At 40.6% G+C, this 27333-nt stretch overlaps 1 protein-coding gene across 3 annotated transcripts in view; it reads right to left on the bottom strand.

Annotated features, from left to right (window-relative positions):
- DLC1 (DLC1 Rho GTPase activating protein) overlaps nt 1–27333 on the bottom strand; it is a 380636-nt gene that overhangs the window by 37139 nt on the left and 316164 nt on the right. The window contains exon 1 of one of the 3 annotated variants that reach the window (XM_058525107.1): nt 6256–6630. The exons of 1 other annotated variant lie outside the window; for it this stretch is intronic. In XM_058525107.1, coding sequence (XP_058381090.1) covers nt 6256–6544 — 289 coding nt within the window. In that variant the 5' untranslated portion in view covers nt 6545–6630. One more of the 3 variants, XM_058525109.1, reaches the window with a different exon arrangement.

Below are 27333 nucleotides of genomic sequence, written 5' to 3'. Positions count from 1 at the left end.
TTTTGCCCTAAATTCTGCAGTGCTATAGCTCAGGAAATATAAAATACTGGGCAAATCGTAGTGCTACAAAAACCTTAAATTAGAAACAAAGGGAATAGTGAGGGATTCTAAAGAAATTGTTCGCCCATACTTTAGTCCATTCTGACAAAGAGAAAAAAGAAAATCAAGAATCAAAATGAAACATCAAGTTGCCTTATCAAGACCAATGAAAATAAAAACATGGCAGACACTGGTTAATATAAGCCACCTCTAGCCATTCCTATGTCTAACCTCAAGCAGGAAACACGATTCAATTTGACTTTCTCAGTTTTGTGCCAAAAAGTATCAGAAAAAATAAGCATTACTGTCTTCTATGGAAGCTAAAAAATTATTTTCATCAAAATTGCTTGTGACGCCCGGCCCCCCAAACACACACACTCAAATGGTCAAAATCTGATTCAAGTTCATCTATTTAGTTTAGGAACGTTTCTGGTTTTATAACTGATACATTTTTCCTACAAGCCCGTTAAGATCCTCATTTTGTTGCAATCCCCATTTTGTTTACACATGTGGGCAGGAAGGAGTCTGAAGTTCCATTCAACTCACATATGACCTTGGACTACTCGCTGAACTTCCAGGCATCTCAGCTGCCCCTCAGTGGGAAGAGGCAATGTTTTTCCAGGCCGCCTTTGCAAAGTTCTGGAATTTCCCACAAAATCACTTTTACAAACGCAGGAGCACTACACAAGATCCCTTTTTTGTGCTATGCAGTTCAAAAAAGAGTCATGTGGAGATTGTTCCTTATGAGATTATGGTTTCTCCAGACTCAGGAGGTGAGGATGATTTCAAAACTTTGGCCTCTTCTATCTACTTTGTCACCTGAGTGTGACAAGTGGCACGGCAGGGCTGTAGTGCAGCTCAGTGCAGGGGCCACAGGCCATTTCACCTCCAATGTCCCTTCCTCTATGGCTTCCTACGTGCTGCAGCCTGGGAAATGCTACAACCTCAGGGTGTGGAAAACTTTCGTCCCTCAGACATCCTCTAGAGACTCCTGCAAGAAGGAAGGCGCCTTTCTGACAAGCTTCAGGAAGCGGCCTCCAGTCCTCTCCGCAGGACACAGAAAGGTGGGGCAGGGAAGAGAACAAAATGTGGATGGGAGGTGTCACAGGCATCTGAGGACTCCAACCTCACTGACCTCAGCCTTCAGTTAGCTTTTGAATGTTCTCCCTGGGGCGGGAGGGAGTAAGACATGAAAAGGTTCCAAGAAGCAGTATGTGTGAATGGAAAGGGAGTATACTTTCCACTATGAAACTCAGCCTAGTAGCAGAATAAAGAACAGGGATGAACAATTCAGAGAAATGGATTCCCACTGTGTTTTGGCTGGACTTTTTCCAAAGGTATGATATTTTACCTTTTGGTGCTCAAGAACATTATTTCCTGATAGGCATTTTCAAGAGGCCATTCAAATGTTTTCAGTGACATCCGAGAGTAAATTTTCCCTTAGAAATATTATTTTAAAATACTTTCACTGAAGAAAGCATTATTCAGTACAGTTAATACAGGCTAAAAAATGGTATCCCAGACCCCTTCCCCAAATGTTAATGGCAGAGGCTCAAGTCTCCATTCAGTAGGCCCCAGAGCAGGGACACAGAAACCACTCATTTGTCAATCTTAGACCCTAACGTTATAGCTCCCTACCTAGGAGCATAAGCCCCCGAGGAAACTGCAAAGTAACTGAAAGGCTCAATATGGCCCCCAAATACTGTTTCCTAAATCGAATCAACTGCTGCCAAATATAGCTTGATAAATTGGATTCTACAGCCACATTCGTTGAAATCCTGGCTCTGCCATGTACAGTGATCCTAGGTAAGGTGTTCAATTCCCCCAAGCCTCAGATTCCTCATCTATAAAATGGGAAGAATTATATCCACTTTGTGGCATTGCCATGAAGATCAAATGTGACAATTAAAGCAAACTATGTGATGAATTTCAGCTTCTATAATATTATTACTATCCTGTTGCTTGTGAGAGATTATAAAAATATACAAGGTAAATATGCAAGGCTTTCTTCCTGTCCACCATTAATTATGATGGAAAGGAGGGAAGAGCTAGTGAGAAAAATGTTAAGACAGAGTAGACCTAATTAAAGAACCCTCAGCAGGACTACTCCCTGCTCCTTATCACTGATCATGATAATCCTTAACAATAACACAGGGTCTCACAAGGAAAAGTGCAGACAGACAGCAAGAGCCTTTCTCAGCTGGGAATCTTCCTCCTTTTAGATTAATTAGATTTCTGACTAATTGGAGGTTGAAAGAAAACACCACTGATTGCCCTCATACCAACCACCCATTCCTATAAAACTTATTTTAACCCTACAGCACTGTCTTTCTTAAAAGAGGAACGACCCTCAAGTCCCTGAATGCCTCCATCAGCAATGGCCACTGAGTCAGGTATAGACAATTGTGAAAGTCCGCACCAGAAAAGTCTTTTACTCCTAATTTCACAGCCATGGAAAAGAGGAACCTGGGACTGTGCTTTTTAGGACACAGTGTTTGGATATTTACGCTTTATGGTTGGGCATTAGTTCACCGTGACCACCATAGCCAGGAAAATTTTTTGTCTTGAATGCTGTAGCACCACAATTCCAAAGTGAGTATCTTAGGGTAAATCGTGCTAAAATGAGCATTCAGAGAAACTCAGAGGAATGACTAATTTTAGAAATTAAATTCTCTCTTCTCCACTGGATCCTAACTCATATAATTCTTATCACTGGACTCTGCAAACATTAAAAATGAAAATCCCCTTTTTTCCTCAGGTCTGCTTTATAATTTCAAGAACCGGCTTAGCATGATGTGAGCCTCCACGCCAGTGACACCATGGGCCGGGTTTTGCTACAATCCTCTAAAGCACCGAGAATTCGGTCTTTAGCGATTTGGCAATATCCAGAGAGGAAGGGGAAACATCTGAAGTTATTTTTATTTTTGCAAGTCTTCTGGCTGCACAGAGTAAATGCTAGGGTGGGTCAAGTATTGTCTGGAGCCCTTCAGGGTCTTTTTTTTTTCTTCATGGCCTCATTTCCGTCTTCCTGTTGCTAGGAAGGAGAGTTAAGCATGAGAAACTCGTGTTTACAATACTGGACCATCCTGTCCAGCACAAGGCCCTCTTCAAAAAAATTACAACTCACTTCACCCACTGTACTTGGGAGGTCTCCATTCTTCTGGACCAAATCACCCTTCCCTGAATATTTTCAAATTGCATATTTACCTGCCTAAGTCATAAAAATACCACTCTCATTTGAACATTGCATCATGGCTTAAAATCTCCATGGGGACACCAAGGGAAACTCAAGTACTTATTTTTGTATTTGAAACCACCTCTTGGAATCCCAAGCCTCTGATTGGAAGGTATCTGATTGGGGCCTCCTATCTCCCCTTTAAGCCCCATACTCGTTCTACAAATAAGAGTTTAAGTACTATATACATTTTTTCTCACTTCACAGTAATAACTTGTTTAATCATAACATGTCTATTAATCGGGGATATTATCCAGAAGCACCCAAACTACCCTTTTTCATGTTAAAATGCCCTTAAACTTTGCTTGATCTTTGCTCTTTGAATTACAGTGTAAAACAACAACAAAATAATAAACAAACAAAAAAAGGCATTAGCTTAAAGGGCAACTGGCCTCTCACCTTCCCTCTAAAACTATAGCAAAATCCTTAATTGGTCCAGTGTATTAAAACATCACTGCCTTCAATTAGCCATAATTAATTGCTTAGCTATTCAACTTTTTCACTCTTGGAAGGAGTAAGTGGTGTTTCTCATAAGGTCTACAATTTAAAAGTTAAGACACACGGAAGTCACCAAAACCACTTTTCTTACCCACTCTAGGGAAAGATTTAAGTTGGAAGCTACATATTCTGAATCTGTGGAGTCAGGAAACCAAGTCAGGAGTCAGGAGTCAGGAAACCAAGTCAGTGCCCCTTCATGAACTTCCAGCCAGTTCACTGCAAGGTAGCACTCAGCTTGAATTAAAATAAAATCCATTTTTGTCAAAAGCAAACTTTTAAAAACAGCTGGGAGAGAGAGTCAGTCTGCTGTGCTTCATTTTAAACTCTGAACAGTAGAGCTAAGGAAAAAAATACGCACCCAGGCTTGGGCCACACCGTAAATCAGGCACGCCACAATAAAAGTAAATATGCACAATCGCCAACATTTTCTCAGAAAACGTCTCAAAATAACTTCTGAACGCACATCTGCTAACTATTTGACACTCATTCCCCAGGACTTCGGTTCTTCTAGTCGGTGGGCTGTTGACTTACAGGGCACCCCTCTGACCATCTGCTGCAGTCTGCAAGCCAAGATGGCACTGGGTGCCTCCCTTAATTCCACACTTATGGTCTGCAAATTATCTCTGCGGAGGACCAGCCTGCAGTCCAGATGGATGCTGAATTAGTCAACCTCTTGGAGCTGCTGATAGATTTACATTCAGAATTCTGCTGGGCTATTATTTTCCCTCATCCCTTCAGCAAACGGAGTTCTGAAAAAAATGTAATTTGAGACAGTATTCTGCTTTCTCTAGAGCTGTGATTTTTTTCTCTCCAAATGCGTCATATACGCCACCCTCATGAATCTTTCTGTAACGGTTGGCTGTGCCTAGGCTGCATTTCTCACCTCACCGACAGTGGCTGAAACAGCCTCTGAATCCTGAGAACGCACCCATTTGCTAACCACGTTGGGTGTAAAAAGGCTCATTCAAAGCTAGCGTGGGGCAAGGTTTTCTTCTCCACAGTGGAGATTAATGACTATATGCAGGAGTTTCGTTCTACAGTAATTAGCATAAATTGGCTATTTGTTAAACATCAGTACCAGACACTGTGCTAAGCACTCGTATTAGCTCCTTTGATCCTCACAACCTCCTCGCGCGGTAAATAGTAGTTATTATCCCCATGCTGCAGATGAAGGAGTTACAGAGAGGTCGTGTCACTGCCCAGATTGGCCCAGCTAGCAGGCTGCAGACCCAGGATTCCGACGCCGCCGGCCTCACCCCTGGTCCACTCTAAGCCCCCTCGCAATAGGGGCTGTGCCCTGGAAAGACGCGCGGAGCCTCCGTAAATTACACGTGGCAGGGTCCGCTTGCTGCGGCCAGGGGTGTAACTCCTTCCGAAGGATCAAAGGCTCGCCCTGTGACGTTGAAGGTGGGGATAGGGGCACAGAGTGGGGCAGAGTTCCAAAAGGCCGTCGCCTCACTACGAAAAAAGTCGGGTCGGGGGCATGCTTCCTTCCTTTCGCCGAGCCAGGGACTCGCTCCGCGCGGGCGCCTCCTCTCGAGCCAAGCGCGTGGGCATATCCTCCGGGCATTTTAGGAAACCCGATTCAACTCCCCAGCACGTGAAGGCACACTGCAGCCTTTCTACCAGGGGCCCCTCACATGCAAGCCATGGGCTTGCTAAATAGCCTCAATACTCTCCAGGGGCCGGCAGCCACCAAACCAAGACTTTCCTGGCTAGGTCTGAGTTATTTTCCAGTGTTTAAAACACTTGAACAAAAACACTTGAAATTAAAGCAATATTTTGGTGAATTTACCTTCAGTAGTTTAAAAAAAAATTTTTCCAAGGGCCACGACGGTCTTAACGTCCCTAAATAATAAACTCTCAGGGAATCAAAGCTCATTTTGGACATGTACGGAGAAGGACAGCAAGTACCCAGAGCGGAACGGTGTCCGAAGGAAAGATAGTAAAAAGGCGGTCGCGCCGCGCCCCTGTAAACCAGAGGCTAGCGCCTGGGATTCAGAATAAGAATAGCAGGGCCGCCAGCGCAGCTGGGCTGGAAGACCCCTGGCCCTGCGCCCCCAGCTCGCCCTTGTGCCCCCTGCCCGGCCCTGCACCCCGCGCCTGGCCCTGCGCCCCCAGCCCGATCGGGAAATTAACGTGGGCTTCAACTTCATCAGTCGCGATCGCTCCCCAGCCCTCAGCCCTACCAGGAGTCCACCGGGCGCGCCAGCCCGCGGCCCCCAAGCAATGAGTAGCCAGGGATCATTATCCGAGATTAAGACCTCCCTCCCCAAATTATGACCCTTGTTTTCCCCACATTCCACCTCCTCCACTCCAAGAAACTCGGGCGACTCGGTCCCGAGCCTCCTCGGAAAGGGTTTCAAAAGCACAGAACGTCAGGCATCGACTTGACAAGGCGGGCTGACATTTCCTCCGCGGCGAGTCCCCTCTGCAGCTGGCTCCCGCGGCTGGCCCGACGGCAAGGCACAAGTCTAGCTTACGTGTTAGGATCATGGTGTCCGGCTTCTCTCTGCACATCAAATGCGGCGGGGGGCGGCAGGCGCGCAGTGGGGAAGTCGGGGCAGCCAGAGGCAGCTCGGCTCCTGCGCCCGGACCCACGGCGGCACCCGAGACGCGCGCCCCGGCGGTCCTCAGCGCATCCTGGCTCGCCGCTCCGTCCCTTCGCCAGGGCCCCAGAAAGAACGCAGGGTTTTCCAGAGGTAGAAAAGGGAGAGCGCTCAGGGAGAGGGGCGAGAAGCCCGGGAGCAGCTGCTCCTGCTGCGGGGACATTCGGCCATGGCCAGGATAGGAGCAATGCGCCCTCGCACGGGCGGCTGGAGCGCACTGCCTCCCGCGCACCCTGCCGGCCGCGCCCTCCCACAGCTCCCGCCTCTAACAGGAGGGACGAGGCAAGGCAGCATCGCCTCCTCCCCGCCGCCTGGGTTGCCGGCCACAGCCTCCCGCCGTCCTCAGGCCCCGCCCCGCCCCGCCCCGCCCCGTGCCCAGGCCCCGCCCCTCCCCTCCTCCCCGCGGCTAGGCTTCCCCGCCTGCGGCAGCCTCTTGCCGTGCTCTGGCCCCACCCCTCCAGGCCCCCGCCCCTCCAGGCCCCGCCCCCGCCTCCTCCGCCCGGGGCTGGAATGTTTTGCCCTGGCCTCCACGTCTGCAGAGGGAAGCGCCTAAAAGTCTCCAACCTTTGGCCTCTGGGGCAAAGGCAAAGGCTGTGGCCAGCAGGCTCTACTCGCCGGGGAGGTCTGGGCTGCACGCTGGGACACAGTGCACTTTCCCTCTTTTTCTTAGGAGCTTTACACATGGTTTTTTTTCACCTCTGTGATTCTGCCTCTCATCCTGGTGGGAACCGCGTAAATTCGCGGGAAGAGAGGGGAAGCGGGGAGGTAGGGATGAACAGTCTTTCTTGATCTGTAAAATGGGGGAGAAGAGTACCTGTCCCTTGGACATTCATTATTCATGCTAAAGCCCACAGGGGTACAGAACGAATGTCAGTAATTCACACAGCTGTAGAGAGAGACTGATTTTTACTCAGCAAGTTGAGTCTACTGTTTGCACAATCACAGCCAGTTTTTTTCACACTGTGGCCCTTGAGCCACAAACTAATACACCTCCTGGAACTGTGATGGGCCCACTCCAGCCTGCAGATTTAGAATCTCTGATGGCAAGAATCTGCATTTTTACAAGCCCTCAGGTGATTCTGATGCACTGTTTGAGGGCCCCTGAAATAAGGAAGCCTCATTTTTAAAGATCACAATTGAATACCCTCTGTAAGATTTTTAAAAATCTAGACTGGGGTTCCATGAAAATTTGCTTTGGGGCTAATTGATGCTTTCTATTTCCTCTGGGCAAAGAAAACTACTAACCTAAACCCATTCATTCAACAAATACAAGGAGAGCATTTACTGTGTGCCAAACACTGTTCTAGGCCCTGAAGATGTAGCAGTGAGCGAAAAAGACAAATGTCCCTTCCTTCCTGGAGTTTCCTTCCTAGTGGAGGATGCACGATAAACAAAATAAATAAGTGAAATATATATAATGTCTTAGATGGAGAGATATATAAAGCAGGGGAAGGGATAGGAGAGCTGGAGGCAGAGTCTGTATTTAAATAAGGTTAAATGCAAATTGGAGAACTTAGTCTCTGGTAATTATAGTCTAAAATGTATTGATTTCATAGCCATGTCTTAGCTTACATACACAAGACTCTTTTTCACCCTAGTTTTTTTTTTTTTTCCCCAAAAAAAGCGAACTTCACCACTGGCTCCCTAATTTACCCAAACCAGAATTCATCTTGGCAGAGTGGCATCTCAGGAGGGCATGGGCTCCTCTATTCAGACATTTCCAGGGCTTTCTCCTACTTATAACTGCCTGGGACACAAGGGTGAGCAAGGGCAGGCCCACCTCTGCCTGCTCAGAGTTCACAGTCTCTGGAGAAGCAACAAGGGGCTTATGAAAAAGAAGTGCTGGGAGGGCCAGGAAGAGGGGACCTGACCTTGCCCAAGATGACAAGAAGAGGGAGCTGCCCTCTGAAGTCTGTACGCTAGGGGAACTGTCAGAACACCCACAATTGTCAGATTGTCAGCAAGGGGGAGTGTGCTTCAAGGGGAGGCTGGAAACGTAAGGGCAAGAACTTTCCATTCCCTGTATGACTGTATTAAGGACTATTTTATCCTCAACAGTGATAAAGTGAGAAGCCATTTTAATGGATGAAGGTATCCCATTTTGCATTTTGAAAAGATCACCCAGGCTGCAGTGTGTCCTTCAAACTTAGAAAATAGGAATACACCTCCTAAACATACTAATTTCCCTCATTTATTCAAAATCCAAACCTTAAAAATATAGATATTCTAAGCATCTCCTCCAAAGTATATCAATTCTCATATAAGTTCTTAATGTTTATTGGTAGCCGGATGAAGTTGTATTTTAATTTAATTAGGTTTCTAGGAGTCTGTGCAATCCTGATATACCCACCCCACTAAGTATTCATCTTTGAGAATAAAACATGCTTATCTTTTTTTCTCTTCTTGTTCAAGCCCATTCCTTTCTCTTTGATTGTTGATGTTGTCTTCTCTGGATCTTCTCTAATTTCATTACATCTCTGAGGAGGTTTGTGTTATGTGGCTTGCTTATTATCTAATAATACTAATAACTCCAAAAACATTTTCCTTGGTGATGCATTGGTTTGTATTTGGCCTTCACTGAATCTTATCATCTTCCATTCTTTGGTTTATTGACAGAGCCTGTGTCCTGGGCCAGACCTCAATTTTTATAGTTTTAATTCTTACTCCTGTTAGAAATGGACATGCTACATTTTGAAGGCTGCTACACTTGTAGAATTGTGGTTGAAAGGAAGACTTTTGGAGCAGGCCACTTCCTAGCTATATGATGAACACATTATTTAGGCTCTCAAACTTGAGTTTCTTCATCTTCAAAACAGGACGTTGAAATACTGCATACCTCATGGAGTTTTTAGGGAAGTTAGAATAAGATAATACACATAAGTGCTTAGCACATAAGCCCTCAATAATCTTCGCCATTATTATTATAAGTTACTAAGTAAGCACATCAGACAAAAACATGCAATTTGTAGTTAAATAATTATCCAGGAGAAGATCAAAACAAAACAAGACCTTGACGTGAACCTTTGTGAATCTGAGGAGCCTTGACAAACTGGGGAAGGAAGGAGTGGAAAAGTCACTGAGTGTCAAGGAACAGTGGTCTTTACCAGATGAAAGAGGTCCCCAGGACAGCTCAGAGTCCTTTCTCTCTCTTAACCTCCAACTCGTCACCCAAGGTTTCATTTGTCTGTCCTAGGTAGATGGCACTAGACTGGGCTTGTTAGCTGATCTGCATTAAGTGAGATTTGGGTATTGAAATATTGGACTCTAAGAGGCAGGGATTAATGTAGCCGATTTCCCCACCAGCCGTCTATAAGGTCCTCCAAAAGCCCATCAATACATGAGAATAAAAACCCATCACAAATTACACCCAGTTTTTTTTGCTACAGTTGTTAATTATTTGTTCTCAATGGCACATTAGAAAAAAAGGAAAGACTTGACACAAGGACTTGTGATGTTTACTTCCTGCCACGTTCTTCTCGGTTTGGGCGTCTACTTCATGGAAGCTCTTCACAGGGCTGTCACAGTACCCTGTCCCTTTGGATGCTTTCACATTCAACTGTAGTTTTACCAAGGAAAGAAAAATAACATAGCTCACTCCTAAACTGCATGACAGAAGGTTGAGTGACTAAGAGGGCAACTCCCTGGTTCCTACTCTGTTTTAATGATTGACATTAGATATCATTGATATTATCCAGGGACATCCTTTTGCATTCTTCTACTGTTCTGTGTTAAAAAAAAAATAAGAAGCAAAAGTCAAGTATCTACAGGCACTCAAGCAGGTAATGCTGGTGAGTAAGGCGAGCCACAGTGGGAAGGAGAGAACTGGGGAGCCCAGGACCCCATCAAGAGGGCAGCGCCAGTCAGGCTCACTTGATTATTGGCATGTGTTAACACAGCAACCCCATTGTTCTGGATTTACAGATTTTTCTTCTTTTTTTTTTTTTTTTGGTGAGGAAGATTGGCCCTGAGCTGACATCTGTGCCAATCTCTCTCCATTTTGTATGTGGGATGCCGCCACAGCATGAGTTGATGAGTGGTGTAGGTCTGCGCTCTGGATCCAAACCTGCAAACCCCAGGCCACCAAAGAGGAGCATGCGAACACTGCACCACCAGACCGGCCCCCTAAAGATTTTTCAAGAGCCCCTAGATTTCTATATTTTTATATTAAATCTCCCAATTTTTCGATGCTAGCAACTAATTAAAAAAATCTAAACTTATTCCAAGTAATTTCAACTTTGGGCTTCATTTAGCCCTGGGGCAACTAGTTTAAACCTCTGCTCTAGTGATACGAGCCAAGCAATTTCTTTGGAAATTTCTCTCTCTCCCACAGGAACTAAAGACTCCCGTGCTTGGAAAATGTCGTAATATAATTAGTGTTCAGCGGAGCATTGTGAAATTAGTGTGGCAAATAATTTTTACTTGTAATGTTCAAAGGAAATAGGACAAATCATAGAAGGATTTGAAAATAATTTTTAAACAGTATATTTAATTAAGAGAAATAATTAAATTTGAAATGTAATGGTTGTCCTTAAAACATTCATGTTTAAACTTCAGTGACCCAAGTCTGGCTTCTTCCTCCACCATCTTCCCTGGTATTTAGCCTTTTCAGTGTTTAAAACCCAAATTCTGGGGGTATAGGATGGGGAAAGAGGAGAAAAAAGAGAGGGCTTAGGTCTCTTAAATAAATAAATTTACCCCCTTTTAATTTTACCTCGAGTAGCTCTCTTGTTCACTCAGACCTTTTTTGACTACATCTTTTGAACAATTTAAGTTTAAAATATGCAGAAGGTTAACTTCATCTATCAGAGATATCTATCAGAGGAGTCCCTTATTCTTGCATAAATGTGATATAAATCTACTTTTTGGATAATCACTTAAGCCCCAAATATGACCCAGCCTGGCATAGTTCTTTTATCATTCAACAAATATTTATCAAACCCTAGAAAATGCAGTATGCTGGTAAAACAAAAATGAACATGAATAAGTAAGTCCTGGGGAAATAGCATACAGCATAGTGACTATAGTAAATAATACTATATTGTATATTTGAAAGTTGCTAAGAGAGTAGATCTTAAAAGATCTCACCATGAAAACACAAATGTGTAAAGATATATGTACCCTATGTTCATCTCGGCATTATTCACAATAGCCAAGACATGGAAACAACCTAAGTGCCCATCAAGCGACAAATGGATAAAGAAGATGTGGTATATATGCACAATGGAATACTACTCAGCCATAAAAAAAGATCAAATCTTGCCATTTGCGACAAAATGGATGGATGCTGAGGGTATTATGGTAAGCAAAATAAGTCAGAGGGAGAAAGTCAAATACCGTATGATTTCAGTCATAGATAGAAGATAAAAACAACAATAACAAACACATAGATACAGGGATTAGATTAGTGGTTACCAGAGGGGATGGGGGGAGGGAGGAGGGCAAAAAGGGTGACTGGGCACATGTGCATGGAGATGGATGGTAATTAGTCTTTGAGTGGTTAACATGATGTAGTCTACACAGAAATCAAAATATAATGATATACACCTGAAATTTATATAATGTTATAAACCAATGTTACCTCAATAAAAAAAATTATTTTGAAACAATAAAAAAAAAAGTTTTCACCGCAGGAAAAAAAAAAGTGTAACTATGTGTGATGATGGATGCTAACTAGACTTAACTATGGTGATCATTTTGCAATATATACATATATTGAATCATTACATTTTATACCTGAAACTAATATAATGTTATACATTAATTATATCTCAATAAAAAAATACTTCAGTAAATGACAAAAAAGAAAAAATGAACATGGAGAGAGGGCTTGGAGGAGAAAGCTCTTTTGCTGGAAGAGATCAGTTCTGTAATGGTTCAGTAGAGCGTTTGAACATAATGAATTCTCCATCCTGATTTGATAAATCAATGGGCATGCTTTGCTGAGATAATTACAATATTTACAGTAGAATCTCCTATTAAAGGCTATTTCATTTAACAGCTTGGGTAGCTGAGTAGTTCAAGGCCTCACTGCTCAAAATGGCAGAGAAGAAGTGCCCCCAGAAGTGCTGGCACCTAGTCAGTGTTCCTGCCACCCCCAAATTCCATTCGATCTTCACCAATGATGGCTCTAAGTCTTTCATGTGGCCTCTGATGACACAAAAATCAAGCCCGTGAAAAGTAAAAATTGCCATCATTTTTGACTCCAGGAAAGAAACTGAGCTACTTGCCCATTGAATTAGCCAATTTTAATGGCATGCTTTGATTCTTTGTCTGTTCTGACATTATTCTCGATTTAATAGTTATTTTTTGAGCTTGTAGCAAATAATTCATTGAAAGCTGAGGATGGACAACGTTATTATTATTTTTTTTTAATATTTTTTTTTTTTTTTTGTGAGGAGGACCAGCCCTGAGCTAACATCCAATGCCAATCCTCCTGTTTTTTGCTGAGGAAGACCGGCCCTGGGCCAACATCCATGCCCATCCTCCTCTACTTTATATGGGACGCCGCCACAGCACGGCCTAACAAGCGGGGCGTCGGTGCGCACCCGGGATCCGAACCGGCGAACTCCGGGCCGCTGCAGCGGAATGCGCGCACCTAACCGCCTGCGCCACCGGGCTGGCCCCGACAACGTTATTTTATAAGTACTAATGATATTTAATCTTTTGGTTTCTTATTTAAATTTTATGATTATAAGATATTCATTATTAAAATGTTTAGGAAATATAGACAAGTATAAAGAAAAAAATTAAACCTTCTGATAACCACACTACCATAGACAATTACAGACGTATTACATTTTCATGTCTATCCTCTTAGTTTTTTATGTACTGATATTTTATTGTACAAAATTGGGGTCATAGTATATATTGTTTTATAATAGTTTATTTCACTTAATATACCTGAAGAATATGACGTTTTTACAGTTGCTTCATATTGCCTCTTATGGATATACTATGAATTAGTTAATCAATGTTGAGCCTTTATTTTTTCACTATTTTTTCTTTACTGAACATTCTTGTGTATTTTAAGGAGTAAGAATTATAATTTACTTAGGCAAATTCACTTACTTTGAATTGAGAGATCAAAGGGTATTAGTACATTTAATATATATTTCTAAACTGTCCTCCAGAAAGTTTGTACCTCTTTTCAGCAGTGTTTGAACATACCCCTTTCTCTTCACATTAAGTATTGCCAGCATTATAATTTCCATTTCTATTGCTAATTTAACAAGCAAAAAAAATCTCATTACTGTTTAGGTCTGCATTTGTTTGAATACTAAACTGGCTGATTTTTTTTTTTTACTGTAGTAAAATACACATAACATAAAGTTTTCTATTTTAGGGGCCAGCCCCCAGGCATAGTGGTGAAAGTTTGGTGCACTCTGCTTTAGCAGCCTGGATTCCTGGGTTCAGATCCCAGGTGTGGACCTACACCACTCATCAGCCATGCTGTGGCAGTGACTCACATACAAAATAGAGAAAGACTGGCACAAATGTTAGAACAGGTCTAATCTTCCTCAAGCAAAAAAGGAGGAAGATTGGCAACAGATGTTAGCTCAGGGCAAAACTTCCCTAGCAAAAAAAGAAAAAAAAAAAATTCTATTTTAACCATTTTTAAAGATACAGTTCAGCGGCATTAAGTACATTTACATTGTTGTGCAACTGTGACCACCATCCATCTCCAGGACTTTTCATCTTCCCCAACTGAAGATCTGTATCTATTTAACAATAATTCCCCATTCTCCTCCCCCCCAGCCCCTTCTAACAACTGTTCTACTTGCTGTGTTTAGGAATTTGACTATTCCAAGTACCTCCTATAAGTGGAATCATACAATATTTGTCCTTTTGTTTCTGGTCCTTTTGTTATACTCATTGAATATTTTCATATTTATTAACCAGTTGTATATTTTAAATTGTCTATTTAATCCTATAGCTCTTTTTTTTTTTTCCTTTTTGCTGAGGAAGATTTGCCCTGAGCTAACATCTTTGCCGGTCTTCCTCTACTTTGTACATGGGTCACTGCCACAGCACGGCTGACGAGTGGTGTAGGTACACGCCCAGGATTCAAACCCGCAAACCCAGGCCACTGAACCGGAGCACTCTGCACTTAACCACCATTCCACAGGGTCAACCCCTAGCTCTTTTTCTTTTTGATGAAGCATTTTTGTCTTTTCTTACTGATTTTTTAATATTATTTATATATTAGAGATATTAACCATTTGTCATTTATTATAAAAATATTTTTACTAGTTTGTCATCTGCCTTTTAAGCTTCTTTATAATATTTAAAAAATCCACAAGATTCAAACAAAATTCAAAGGTCTTATCTATTTGTTCTATTCAATTATTAATGAGGAGTTTATTTAAGCAGTTTTCCCAAGACAATTTGAAGCCAGAAGTGCGTCTAAGACACAAAATCAGTTTGCAAAACAAGGTCATTTAATGCGTGGGATTTTTTGCTTTAATTTTAGTTATAGGTTTTATTATGTACTCAAAGAAATATTCTAGCTGTCTTGTTTGATCTTTCTATCTCCCGTAGCATCACATAGAGACACTTTGCATAGAGCGAGGTCTCCATAAATACCTGCTGCAGAAGCCTAGCAGGGGCAGGGTATAAATTGGAGACCCAGGGAGAGTGAGTTTTTGAGAAACTTTCTGACTTTCAAATTTTCCATAAGTGCACTGTATGTGTGTGTGCATCTATATTTACTAATAAATAAATCTTAGAACTAAGTTTTTCTGGAACCAGGGCAATGCCAAGATGGCCATTTTTATACCTTTCACCTTGTGGCCAAAAACCTATTTTTAGCATTGCTCTCTACCACCTTGTATAAAAGAGCCATTTATGTGGTTCCTCCTAAACTCTGACTTTTAAATCAATATCCAGATGCCATTCTAAAGCATCTGCTCCAAGAAAATTCTCTACCATAGTTTTGAAAATCTGAGTGAAATCACTCACGAGTTTGTTTTGACTAAGGAGACGTTTTGTGTTCGTTTGAGTTGTAATGTGTTGCTGTTTCTTCATAGTAGATAGGGTCCTGAATGAAAGATACTATGGCACGGGTTTGGGCAATTGCCTGAAAAAAAATAAACAGTTCTTTTTCTTAGCTGCTAACTACAGCATGTTGGCCATTACAGAGTTATTTCTGGAAACCCCTACACAGCCCCAGATCATTAGCTTACTTTAATAGTCAACAGGAGAATGGAGCTGCAGTGCATTGTCAAGCTTGGTTTTTCATGCATAACTAACTTGGTCAATTATCTCTTACGGATTCAGTTAGATTACGCTGTATTTTGGGGAACTGCAAGGCAACAAATTATACTTTTTAAAAGCAGGCCTGGCAATAAGAATTATGAATTGTGAAAGACTGATGTTTGGAGATTTATCAGGAGAGAACGGACTAGATAGGATCTCTCCTATACAAATATTCTGTTGTTGAACAAACAACTATTTCTGTATGGATTATTGTCATCTTTTTGATGGGCTGACAAAACAAACATATAAAAAGTAAAAAAAAAGAATTAAAAAAACCCACTGAATTTTATGACTGAGTTCTCTGGGTTCTCTGAATTAGAAAAATGAATCTGTGAGGGTCCTTAAGTCCATGCATGTGTAGAGGAAAAACATTTGACATAAATCATGTTCCCAACTTGGTCACAGACACTATCAGTGGCCTTGAGTTGCTCATATAATACTATCTTTTGCTCTTTGGTTTATTTTTAAAATTATATACATATAATAAGTATGCTATACAATATATTAGACTTTATATATAAGTATATATATTTTATTATATATAAATAAAAATAGATATAATTTACATAGTAAAACAAGGATGCTGGATCATTTAACTAAGGATTTTAAGTTGAAAATACAGTATAATTAGAGGGTAAATTTTATTATTACAGGTAAGGAATTCAACTCAGAGAGGTTACATAGTTTGCTTGATTTCATACCGCTAATAACTGAGGGAGCGAGAACTTGAATCTGGGCCTCTCTGCAATGATGATCATGACCAGGGCTTTAAAGCTCAAACTATGTGAGCTTGGAGCACTATTTCAGGTCTCCCCTTTCCTCAAATGTAAAATGAAGGGATTGGCCCAGAGGCTCTCTCAGGTCCCTTTATCTGTCTTTAGACTCTAGTTTGTCCTGATGTACAGCATAACACTGAATTTATATTCACATTCACTTCCATCTATAGGGCTCTAAACACATCCAGCATTCAAAAATGCTACTAATTAAAAAAAAATGGTGGAAAGGAAAAAGCATCCACTCTGTAGGCCGCCATACCTCACACCAATTCAAAACAGAAAACTCTGGTCCACTGAGCATGCTGCTGCAGATCCCAGGATTGTACATGCTATGGTAGGACTCTTTTCCCTTAAGGGCCAGTTTCTCACGTTTCTTAAACCTGTACCAGAACCACATTTCTCAGAAATCCACAAGCTAAGCTTTTCTCCTTTCTGGATAACCGTCCTTTACTATCACTGAGGCCTCACAAGGCATGTGGTATGGTCCCTATACTTTTGCTCATCAAATTCAGACCACGCAATTTGATTTGGTCTAATTTTGAGGCTCTTCACTCAAATGACCTTCTTACAAATGAATTCTTCCTTTTCTTTTTTTTCCTATGTCACTCCTTTACTTTGCCAATCATATTTTGATTTTAATCCTCCCACCTGGATTTTAAAAATGGAACATTTCTATTACTATTTGTGTGATTTTTTTTCACACTTTGAGTGAGTACTTTTCCACTTTCATACACTTAATCTCTCTTCTAAATTTATTCTTTCTTCCAAGAAACCTATTGTGGTTATTAGAAAAGAATACCCAGCCACCATCCCAAAGTATTACTGATAGAACACTCTGCACCCAAGCCTTTACTCACAGTGACACAAACACTTTTTAAAACACTACCAACCTAATAAAAAGATGACAGTACGTGTTCTGGTGTTTTGTTTTCCTGCACTATAACCTTCTACATTTGAGCCATTATGTAGCCTGTCTGGTATGTAATAATACTCTACATTGGCATAGTGCTCTTAAATATAAATTTATTTCCCATAACATTCAATAATTGAGCATGATATTTTGTTGTATTTTCTTCTGACCTTTTCTTCTCTTACTTTCCTTCCCCCACCTCCCCAATTTTTTTTTTTTTTTTTTTTTTGCCTTTTATATTCCAACTATTTTACATTCTGGGAAAGGCAAAACTATGCAGACAGTAAAAACATCAGTGGTTGGGAGGGAAGCAGGGATGAATGGGTGGAGCATAGAGGATTTTTAGGGCAGTGAAACTATTCTGTATGATACTATAATGGTGGATACATGTCATTATACATTTGTCCAAACTCATAGAATGTACAACACCAAAAGTGAACCTTAACGTAAACTATGAATGTTGGTAGTTATGAAGTGTCTATGTAGGTTCATCAATTGTAACAAATGTACCACTCTGGAGGGGGATGTTGATGGGGGAGGCTATGAATCCATGTAGAGGGTTGGAGTTATATGTGAAATCTCTATAACTTCCTCTCAACTTTGCTGTGAACCTAAATCTGCTGGAAAATATAAACCCTAATAAAAAAAACAGGAGAGAGGGTTTAGGAGAAGATGAAATATCAAATGATAAGGTCGAACATAAGCATTTTAGTGTCCCAGAAGGAGTCAATATAGAGGATGGAACAAAGAGCCAACGTTTCAGTACATAGTGGCTGAGGATTTTTCAGAACTGATGAAATACATGAATCTGTAAGTACAGGAAGCACAAAGTATGCCAAGCAGAATAAATACAAAGAAATCCACACCCAGACACCATTTAGTGAACCTGCAGAATACTTTAAAAAGAAAAAAAATCTTAAAAGTACTAAAGAGAAAAGAGAGCTCACTTGCAGAAAATGGCAATTTAGATTGATGGCATACTTGACAACAGCAAAAATATAAACCAGAGAACATTGGAATATCTTCCAATTGAGAGAAGGAGAGCGAGAGAGGATAACTGGATTATGTGCCCAGAAAGACAAATTTTTAAGAATGAAGGTGAGAGGCCAGCCCAGTGGCGTAGTGGTTAAATTCGTGCACTCTGCTTTGGAGGCCCAGGGTTCACAGGTTCAGATCCTGGGCGTGGACGTACACCACTCATCAAGCCATGCTGTGGCGGCGACCCATATACAAAGTAGAGGAAGATGGGCACAGATGTTAGCTCAGGGACACTCTTCCTCAACAGAAAAAAAAAAAAAGAATGAAGGTGAAAGACGTTTTCAGATAAATAAGAATAAGAGGGAGTTAACAGCCAAAACAACTTACCAATGGAGATTTTGAAGGATTGACGTAAAGAAAAGGGAAAATGACCTCAAAAGTCTGAGAGTCAAGAAAGAATGGAGAGCAAAGAAATTGGTAAAATGCAGGTAAGTAGAAAACAAAACTGTCTATAGAAAATAGAGGTATTAATAATAATAATAGGTCTAATTTGTTAGGCTTAAAAAAAGACAATTACAGAGACAATAATAAGTCAGGAGTGAATAATTGGGGTAGAGAGTTCTAAGGCCCTTGTATTTACTTATTCAGGATGCATAGCAAAATTTAAAGAATAATCTCTGAAAGAATAGAAATAGTGTATTACTTCTAAATTAGTATAGGGAAAAAGCAGAACAAGAAAACATAGAGATTTAAATTTTTTGAAGCAAAAAAGGCAGAGGTTAAAGGCGTAGAAGAGAGCAGGTCAAATAAAAAACACAAAATAGGGGCCGGCCGCCCGCGTAGCAGTTAAGTTCTCGAGCTCCGCTTTGGCGGTGCAGGGTTCGTGGGTTCCGGTCCTGGGCGTGGACCTACACACCGCTCAGCAAGTCGTGCTGTGGTGGCGTTCCACGTACAAAATAGAGGAAGACTGGCACAGATATTAGCTCAGGGCCAATCTTTCTTTCCAAAAAAAAAAAAAAAAAAAAAAAAACCACAAAATAAGGAGGCATATATGTCCAAATCAGTTTTTAGCAGTAATAATAATATATATAAATGGCCTCAACTTGCCAGTTAGAAGCCAAAACTGATAGGTTATGTTGGTCTCCAATAAAAATAAAAATCCAGCTATATAGTGTTTACCTGAGCCACATCAAAAACTTTAGGATATGAAAAGATTGAAAGTAAAAGGTTAGAAAAAGACACACCAGGCAAATATTAAGCAAAAGAAAATTAGGTAGCTACATAGATAGAGATAAAAGGCTTTAATTCAAGAAGCATTTAATTCAAGAAGGACCACAAGTGATGAAGAACATTACTATGCAACACTAAAAAGTTCATTTAAAGAGGAAAATAAAACAATTCTGAAGCTATGTGTCCCTAATAAAATAACCTCAAAATATACAAAGCAAAACCCAGTAGAATTAGAGGGAGAAATTCACAAATATCATGTTGGTGGTGATTTCAACAGACTTCTCTCAATTTTGGGTAGGTTGAGCAGACAAAAAATAAAATAAAATAGAAAAATTTTAATGATCATTTGTAGATTTCTGTATCCATCAATTAGAACATATACATTCTCAACATTCAACATTAAGACCAAAGAAAAAAAACAAAACAAAAACAATGACCATATACTAATCCATAAAGCAAATCCCAACAAATTTCAAAGTGGTATTACATTGACCACTATGGTGGTTTTAAAATATGTCCACAAAATCTTTTGCAATCCTCCCATCAAAAGGTGGAGTCAATGCTTCCTCCCCTGGAACCCAGGTGTTCCTATGACCTTCAATGACTAGAATGTGGCACAAGTGATTCTGCTTTACTTCCAAAGTGGGTTGGAAAAGGTCATGTAGTGACAGAGAGTTTTTCTTGGGACAATCACTCACTCTGGAGTCTTCCATGTAAGAAGTTTATCTACCCTGAGGCTGTGATGTGGCGATCAAGGGGAAAGGCCAGAGAGAGAGAGAGAGAAAGAGATGACAGAGGAGCTGCAGCTGTTTCAGTCCACAGATGTTTGAGTTTTCCCAGCCCAGCACCAGACACGTGAATGGAGAAGCCTTTGAGAGACCCTAATCCCAGCCACCATCTGACTGCAATTGCCCAAGAGACGCTGAAGACAAATTGCCTAGCTGAGTCCAGTCAGCTCCCAGATCTATAAGTAAAATAACCGCTATTGTTTTATGCCATTGCCTTGCGTGGTTTGTCATGCAGAAATAGATAACTAGAACAGCCATATTCTCTGACCAAAATGGAATTAAATTAGAAATCAATAATAACAATATAAATTTTAAGTATTTTAACATAATTTGAAAAACTACTAAATATGTCATGATTCAAAAGAAATCATACTGAAAAATTTAAAATACTGAATGATAGTGAAAGTACTGCATATTCAAACTTGTGAGATATAGTGGAAGACAGTATACAACAAAGTATATAAGCTTAATTGTTTATATTAGCAAAGAAGAAAGGCTAAAAATTAATTACGTACCAGCTTAGAAAAAGAACAAAAGAATAAATCAAAGAACGCAAAGCAGAGGAATTAATAAATAAAAGAGTAGAAATTAATAATATTAGACAGAAGATAAAAGGAGGCACGGAAAACAATGGTGATTAAACATATGGCAAAATACTTAAACTAATTAGTAATCAAAAATGAAAATTGAGACCATAATTAGCTACCATTTTACATATACTAGATTTATAATTAAAAAGTCTGGCAATGCCAACTGTTGCCAAGAATGTGGAATGATGAGAACCTGGATATGTTGCTGGCAGAAGTGTATATTGGTACAAACTCTTAGGAAAACAATTTTACATTTATTTTAAAAATGAAGACTGACCATGCCAGGATCCAGCAGTTCCACTCTGAGGTATGTACTCTAGAGAAGCTCTTGCATGTTGTGCATCTAGATAACTCAAAAATGTTTACAGTAACATTATATTAGGAAAAACTGGAAATAATCCAAATGTCCATCAACTGGAGAATAGATCTTTTAAAATGGCATATTTACATAGTGGAATATTACACAGCTGTGAAAATAAGTGAGCTAGAACTTCAAGCACCAGTATGGATAAATCTTGGAAATGATGTTGAGTGAAATACCAACATTAAAAATAAAGTGCTTACATGGTAAAAAAAAAAATTCATAAAATATGAAGGAAATGACAAATTCCACATTCAGGATTGTGACTGCCTCTGAGGCAATGCAGTAACACTAGATGCAGACGAGCCCATGGAGAGCTTTAACAGGAAAGGCAATACTCTAGTTTTTCAGTTGGGTTTTGGGTTAACAGCTTTTGTATTATTATGCTTTCTAATTTATATTCACAAATATTTTCTTGTTGGTATTAAATATTATATCATTAAGATTTTAAGAAAGAAATAACAGGGGCTGGCCCAGTGACGTAGTGGTTAAGTTCATGCACTCTGCTTCGGTGGCCTGGAGTTGGCAGGTTCGGATCCTGGGTGTGGATCTACACACTGCTTATCAAGCCATGCTGTGGTGGTGTCCCACCTATAAAGTAGAGGAAGATGGGCACGGATGTTAGCCCAGGGCCAATCTTCCTCAGCCAAAAGAGGAGGATTGGCAACAGATGTTAGCTCAGGGCTAGTCTTCCTCACCAAAAAGAGAAAGAAAAGAAAGGAAGGAAGCAAGGAAGGAGGGAAGGAAAGAAGGAAGGAAGGAAGGAAAGAAAGAAAGAAAGGAAGGAAGGAAGGAAGGAAGGAAGGAAGGAAGGAAGAAAGAAAGAAAAAGAAAGAAATCCGAGAAAGTTTATCACATGGATAAGAAAATCAACTTTAGAGTCAGATCCAGATTTGAATCCTGAAAACGCCACTGAACTTGCTGCATTACCTTGGAAACGTTACTTTATCTTCAAATCTCACTTTCCTTATCCACAACATGGGAATAATAATACCTCACTGAGTAGTTGTGAAGATTAAAATGGATTACGTTTATAAAGCAGTCCATACATATATAAGCATATAGTAAGCAATAGCAGCTGAAACTTTAACTCAAAATCTATTTTTGGGGTGTGTGCATGTGTGTGTGTGTGTTTGACCTGTTTAGGCTCTTAAATATACTACAATACTTGTAGTTGTAATTGCATTACACTGCTATTTTACCTGTGTCTTAAAAGGACTTTCTCTTTTAATTATTGTACTAGTTATCCTCTGTTATAGTGTTATTATTGAAAAGTTCCAGAACTAGTGACTTAGTGACACTGAAAATAATAACCATTAAATTTTTCTTTTTTTTTTGCTGAGGAAGATTTGCCCTGAGCTAACATCTGTTGCCAATCTTCCTCTTTCCTTGCTTGAGGAAGATTAGCCCTGAGCTAACATCTGTGCTCATCTTTCTCTATTTGGTATGTGGGACGCTGCCACAGCATGGCTGATGAGCGGTGTAGGTCCGTGACCAGATCCGAACAGGCAAACCTGGGCTGCCAAAGCAGAGTGCGCCAAACTTAACCACTAGGACCTCCCTATCCCAGTAGCTTTTATTCCCTCTGTCACCAATCTTAAATCTTAAAATCAGAAAAGGAAGTTCTTTCACGCTGATTTTCAGGTCTTGTGGCTCACGCTGACAATCCTTGATCTGGATGTTCCACAGTCATGGAGAGGCAGGAGCCCTTACCTGGAAATGACATGTATGATGCAGCAGGCCACTGCAACCGAGGCTAAGGTTGCTAAGGCTCGGGGATACAGCACACCCAATTTTGGTTTCTAGGCCACTATCAGCTAAGCAGCGCCTATAGGGAGACACTTCAACAACTAAATCCCGGGTGTGTGCGTGTTTGCACGCGTGTACCTGCATGGGATACACAAATGGGCACAGACATGCTGGCATTTCTTCATAGGTAACATCTGTGGGCTTAAGAGGATTTTTTCTAAAGACTTAACTTTAAGCTTTTAGGCTGGATGCTCTCACTTCTCACTCTTCCAAGCATTTCCTGGATAGCAGACATCTGGGCGGTCAGTCATGGTGCAAATAATATTTTTATAATGCTGATTGGAAATCTCTCAGCAGAAACAAACTACAGAGGCACGGCCTCATTCCTAGCGTCCTGACAAAGCTTAACTCAAGTACACTTTCAAAGCCCCTCCATCTGCGCTTCCTGGTTCAAATCCCACCCCAGAATCAAGCTCTTTTTCCTAGCTTCTTGCTCATATATGAACCCTATTCTTTTCCTTTAATTTCCCTGAAATTCCAAAACAGCACAACAGAGCTGCCCCATTATATTCTGAGCATTAATCATCACCTCATTTCCTACTGCTAGAGCTTGCTCTGAAATAGTCTCTTTCTTTCCTAGGGACAAACTGTCTGACTCAGCTTCTTCTCTTGCTCCCTAACCCTTGACTGAGGCAATGCTCTGCTCACCATCAGGTCATCAAATCTTAACATTTGTCCTCTCTTTGTCTACTCCTCCCCTCATTCGACACAATCTGATCGAGGTCCTTCTTCCTGGCTCTACACAGACCCATCTGCACCTTCGCTCTTCCCAGACAAGCACAGACAAGATGAATATTTCTCAAACGCTCTTTTAGAGTTGATTACTTTTTCCTCCATTTTCAGAAAGGCAAAGAGGCCCCATACACTTGGCCACCCTTACCACCAGTGCGAAGGACATCTGTGCATGGGAGGAATGAGATATAAACAAACTGAAGTCTCGGCTGACTGGGGCTGGAATCAAACAGGAGATTGTGAGACGAAAGGCTCCATTAACAGTCGCCCGCGTCATGGGGCCTCTTGTTTGCACTTGGCGTGGGGAGGCTTGCCTAAGTGAATTACTCTCAAAGTCTGAAACTGAGACTTCATGTGCTGGTAACCACAACACTTGTTTATAGAACTCTTCCAAAGGATGTAATAGGCATTTCCCAAGATCTGTCAGCTCTGGGCCAGTATTAAATCAGCCATTTGTCTCTGAAGGGTGTAGTAATGCCCATAAAACCAATACCACCTGAATGTCTTTTGTGGTCTGGGATGTATATATGTATGTATATGTGTGAGTGAATATATATCCCCCAACCCTCCTAGGCAGCTTGAGAGAAACATATAGGAAAGACAGGACTATGGGTTGGGTTGGGGGAGGCTCTATGGCTTTTTTTTTTTTACATGTACCTATTTTTAACAACGTTTTTTTAATTAGAAAAAGTTTAATGAGTGTTTTCTTTAAAAAGTCACCTCATCTTTAATGTAATCAAAGAATCACAACCAAAGCGAACTGACAGAGAATAAGAATCGTAACAGCTTGCCCAGCAGGCTCAATTATTCCTTTAAAGGTATATTTCTTTCTTCTAATTACATTAGGCAGTGATTGGGAGGATGGTAACTAATAATAAGGGTTTCATTGTCTCTCTTTTTCTCTTGGTCGCCAACACTCTAATGACTCACTATATTGCACTTTACAAGTCGTTCTGGAGGGGCCGTGGGGGGAACTCTGATCATGGGACTCGCTGGTACAGACGTGGGATGGTGAGACCCAGGACCAGCTGTAAAAGAAAGGAGCCTAGGATGGCTTTAATATCCTGTTAGACAGAAGCATGACAGATTAGCGGGGGACTCCTTCCTTCTCAGGAAACCAGGCCTCTGGCTATAGCTTTGTCTTCAGCGCCGTCTTAGATCTTTATAAACACTTTCCCCCTGAACTTTAAAGGACCCATGCTTTTCAGCTACAGTTTAATGTGCATGAAACAAAAACTCAGATAAAGGGTTCGAGCAGAAAATCTTATAGAAGGGTCTGATTTCTCAAGATCCTTTCTGCAAACTCAGACTTCATGTCCACAAAAATATTTCAACACAGGACTTTTTCACTGGAGAAAATACCAATCTTAAAAATGCGTGAGCTTTTGTACGTAAGATTGAATCTCAATTGTTTTAAAGAACTACAAGAACTTGCTGCACTCCATTAGGGATGGGTTGTAGTCAAGGCCCTCGGTTAAGTGTCTTGGATGAGAGATGTCTAAAGATGGAGCAAGTTAGTTGGGAGGTAATAACTAGGAATTACAGGGATTGGAACCATATGATGATGAAACACTTGGGGAAGATGAATTGTAGAGAAGAGAATATGAATCCTTATAAAACATGGATAGAGATCTGCGGGCAGATGTCTGAAGAAAGTGGACACAAAAGAAGACGCGAATACATAAACAAAGCACATGACATTTACTTGGAAAGACTCAATATTTACACTTGTCAGTTCTACCTTAACTAATCCATCAGTTGAATAAAATACCAATGAAAACAACAATAATATGTTTTAAGAATAATGATCACTAATATGTATCGTGTGCTATGTCATGCGCTGAGTGTTTTTATCTCCTAAATAGTTTAATCTCCACAATAATCTTATGATTGTTCATATTCTCATTTTATAAATGAGGAATTTAGACAGAGTTTAAGCAACTTGCCTAAGCTCACACAGCCAATAAGCAGTAGAACTGAGATTCAAACCCAAACACGCTCGAGAGCTTAAGCTTTATCCGTACTTTCAAATCAATGCAACTCAATAGTGAGTCTAGAAATTGACTCAGATAGAGAAATTTAGATTTTATTAAATGTAGCACTGCATATCAGGGGAGGAAGAGATGGATGATTATTTAATACCTGAAGTTGAGACACCTAGGCAGCCAACTAGAAACAAATAAAGTTGAACCCTAGCCGGCTCTTTACACCAAAGAATTTTTCAAATGTGTCAAAGATTAAAACGTGTAAAATAAGATGAAAACCATTGAGAGAAATGTCATCTGGGTGACTAAATAACAAGGGTTGGGGGAAGACACTTTTAAATTTTATACTATTTGCAGTTTTTGTCTGTTAAAACTAGTTATTTTAAAAGAGAAAAAAAAGCAAGTGGTAGGCCTACCTACAGGGTGTGTGTGTGTGTGTGTGTGTGTGTGTGTGTGTGTGTGATGTGAATAAATGCTAGCGGCATTCAAACCTGTTCCTCAAAGAATAGATCTTTGGGGGTTTACTCTACCCTAGAAAAATGTGGCTGTCTTGTGTTTATTTCCATATGATATTATAGATGGTTCACTTTTTATAGTTTCTCGTTAATTGAACAGTATGAACTTTCCCTGAAGTTACTAAATATATTGTCTGAGTTGCTTCGAGGGAGAGACTGTGCTAGAATTTGAGGCATGCTTTGTGGGGCAGAGGTTGATCCTCGCAGAAGTTCAGCACCTCCAAAAAGTGGCAATTATGCTAGTTTTTCTGAAGTTAACATATCCTGGTCTATAAGAAGTGTTCTGAAATGGTACGAAAGATAGTAGTCAGCCATGGCTAACAATAGTTGACAGGTTTGTGTCCTTTTCTTGACAGATACCATCATTCTTTTGGGTTCATTTGTACATTTTGGATAGAACACCATAATTCTGAATTTATAAATATATATCCAAAAGAAATGACTCAGTATATTTGATTAGTTTCAACAGCATCTCGAATAAGCTTTAATTAAAGCATCTTTGTTTAATAAGTTGTAGATTATTCCCAGTAAGTGAAGCAATGGTTTTAATTTCCATGGAATATTGAGACAACTATTGGAAATAAGTTGAACTATTCCCAGTCAAATACCAGTTTTTAGAAATCTGACTGATTGTAAGCTTTAATATGAAATGAATGTTGTATTTTCATTATGTTTAAGAAATGGCCGTATTCAACCACCTGGGATTTCTTCATCAATTATCTGAAAAGCTGCTGCCATTTTTTGCCCTGGGAAATTAGCTGGTGAGAGGAATTCATTTTAAGCTTATGACTTAATAAAGCTTAGTAACTCCCCCCCCCCCCAAAGCCCCAGTAGATAGTTGCATGTGATAGTTGCACATCCTTCCAGTTGCTGCATGTGAGACGCGGCCTCAGCATGGCTGGAGAAGCGGTGCATCGGTGCGCACCCAGGATCCGAACCTGGGCCGCCAGTAGCGGAGCGCGTGCACTTAACCGCTAAGCCACAGGGCCGGCCCCGCTTAGTAACTATTTTGACCACTACACA

This window comes from Diceros bicornis, chromosome 29 (assembly GCF_020826845.1).
Source record: "Diceros bicornis minor isolate mBicDic1 chromosome 29, mDicBic1.mat.cur, whole genome shotgun sequence".
NCBI classification, from domain to species: Eukaryota; Metazoa; Chordata; class Mammalia; order Perissodactyla; family Rhinocerotidae; genus Diceros; species Diceros bicornis.
The sequence above is the reverse complement of the archived record's forward strand: the minus strand, read 5'-3'. Positions and strand labels throughout refer to the sequence as shown.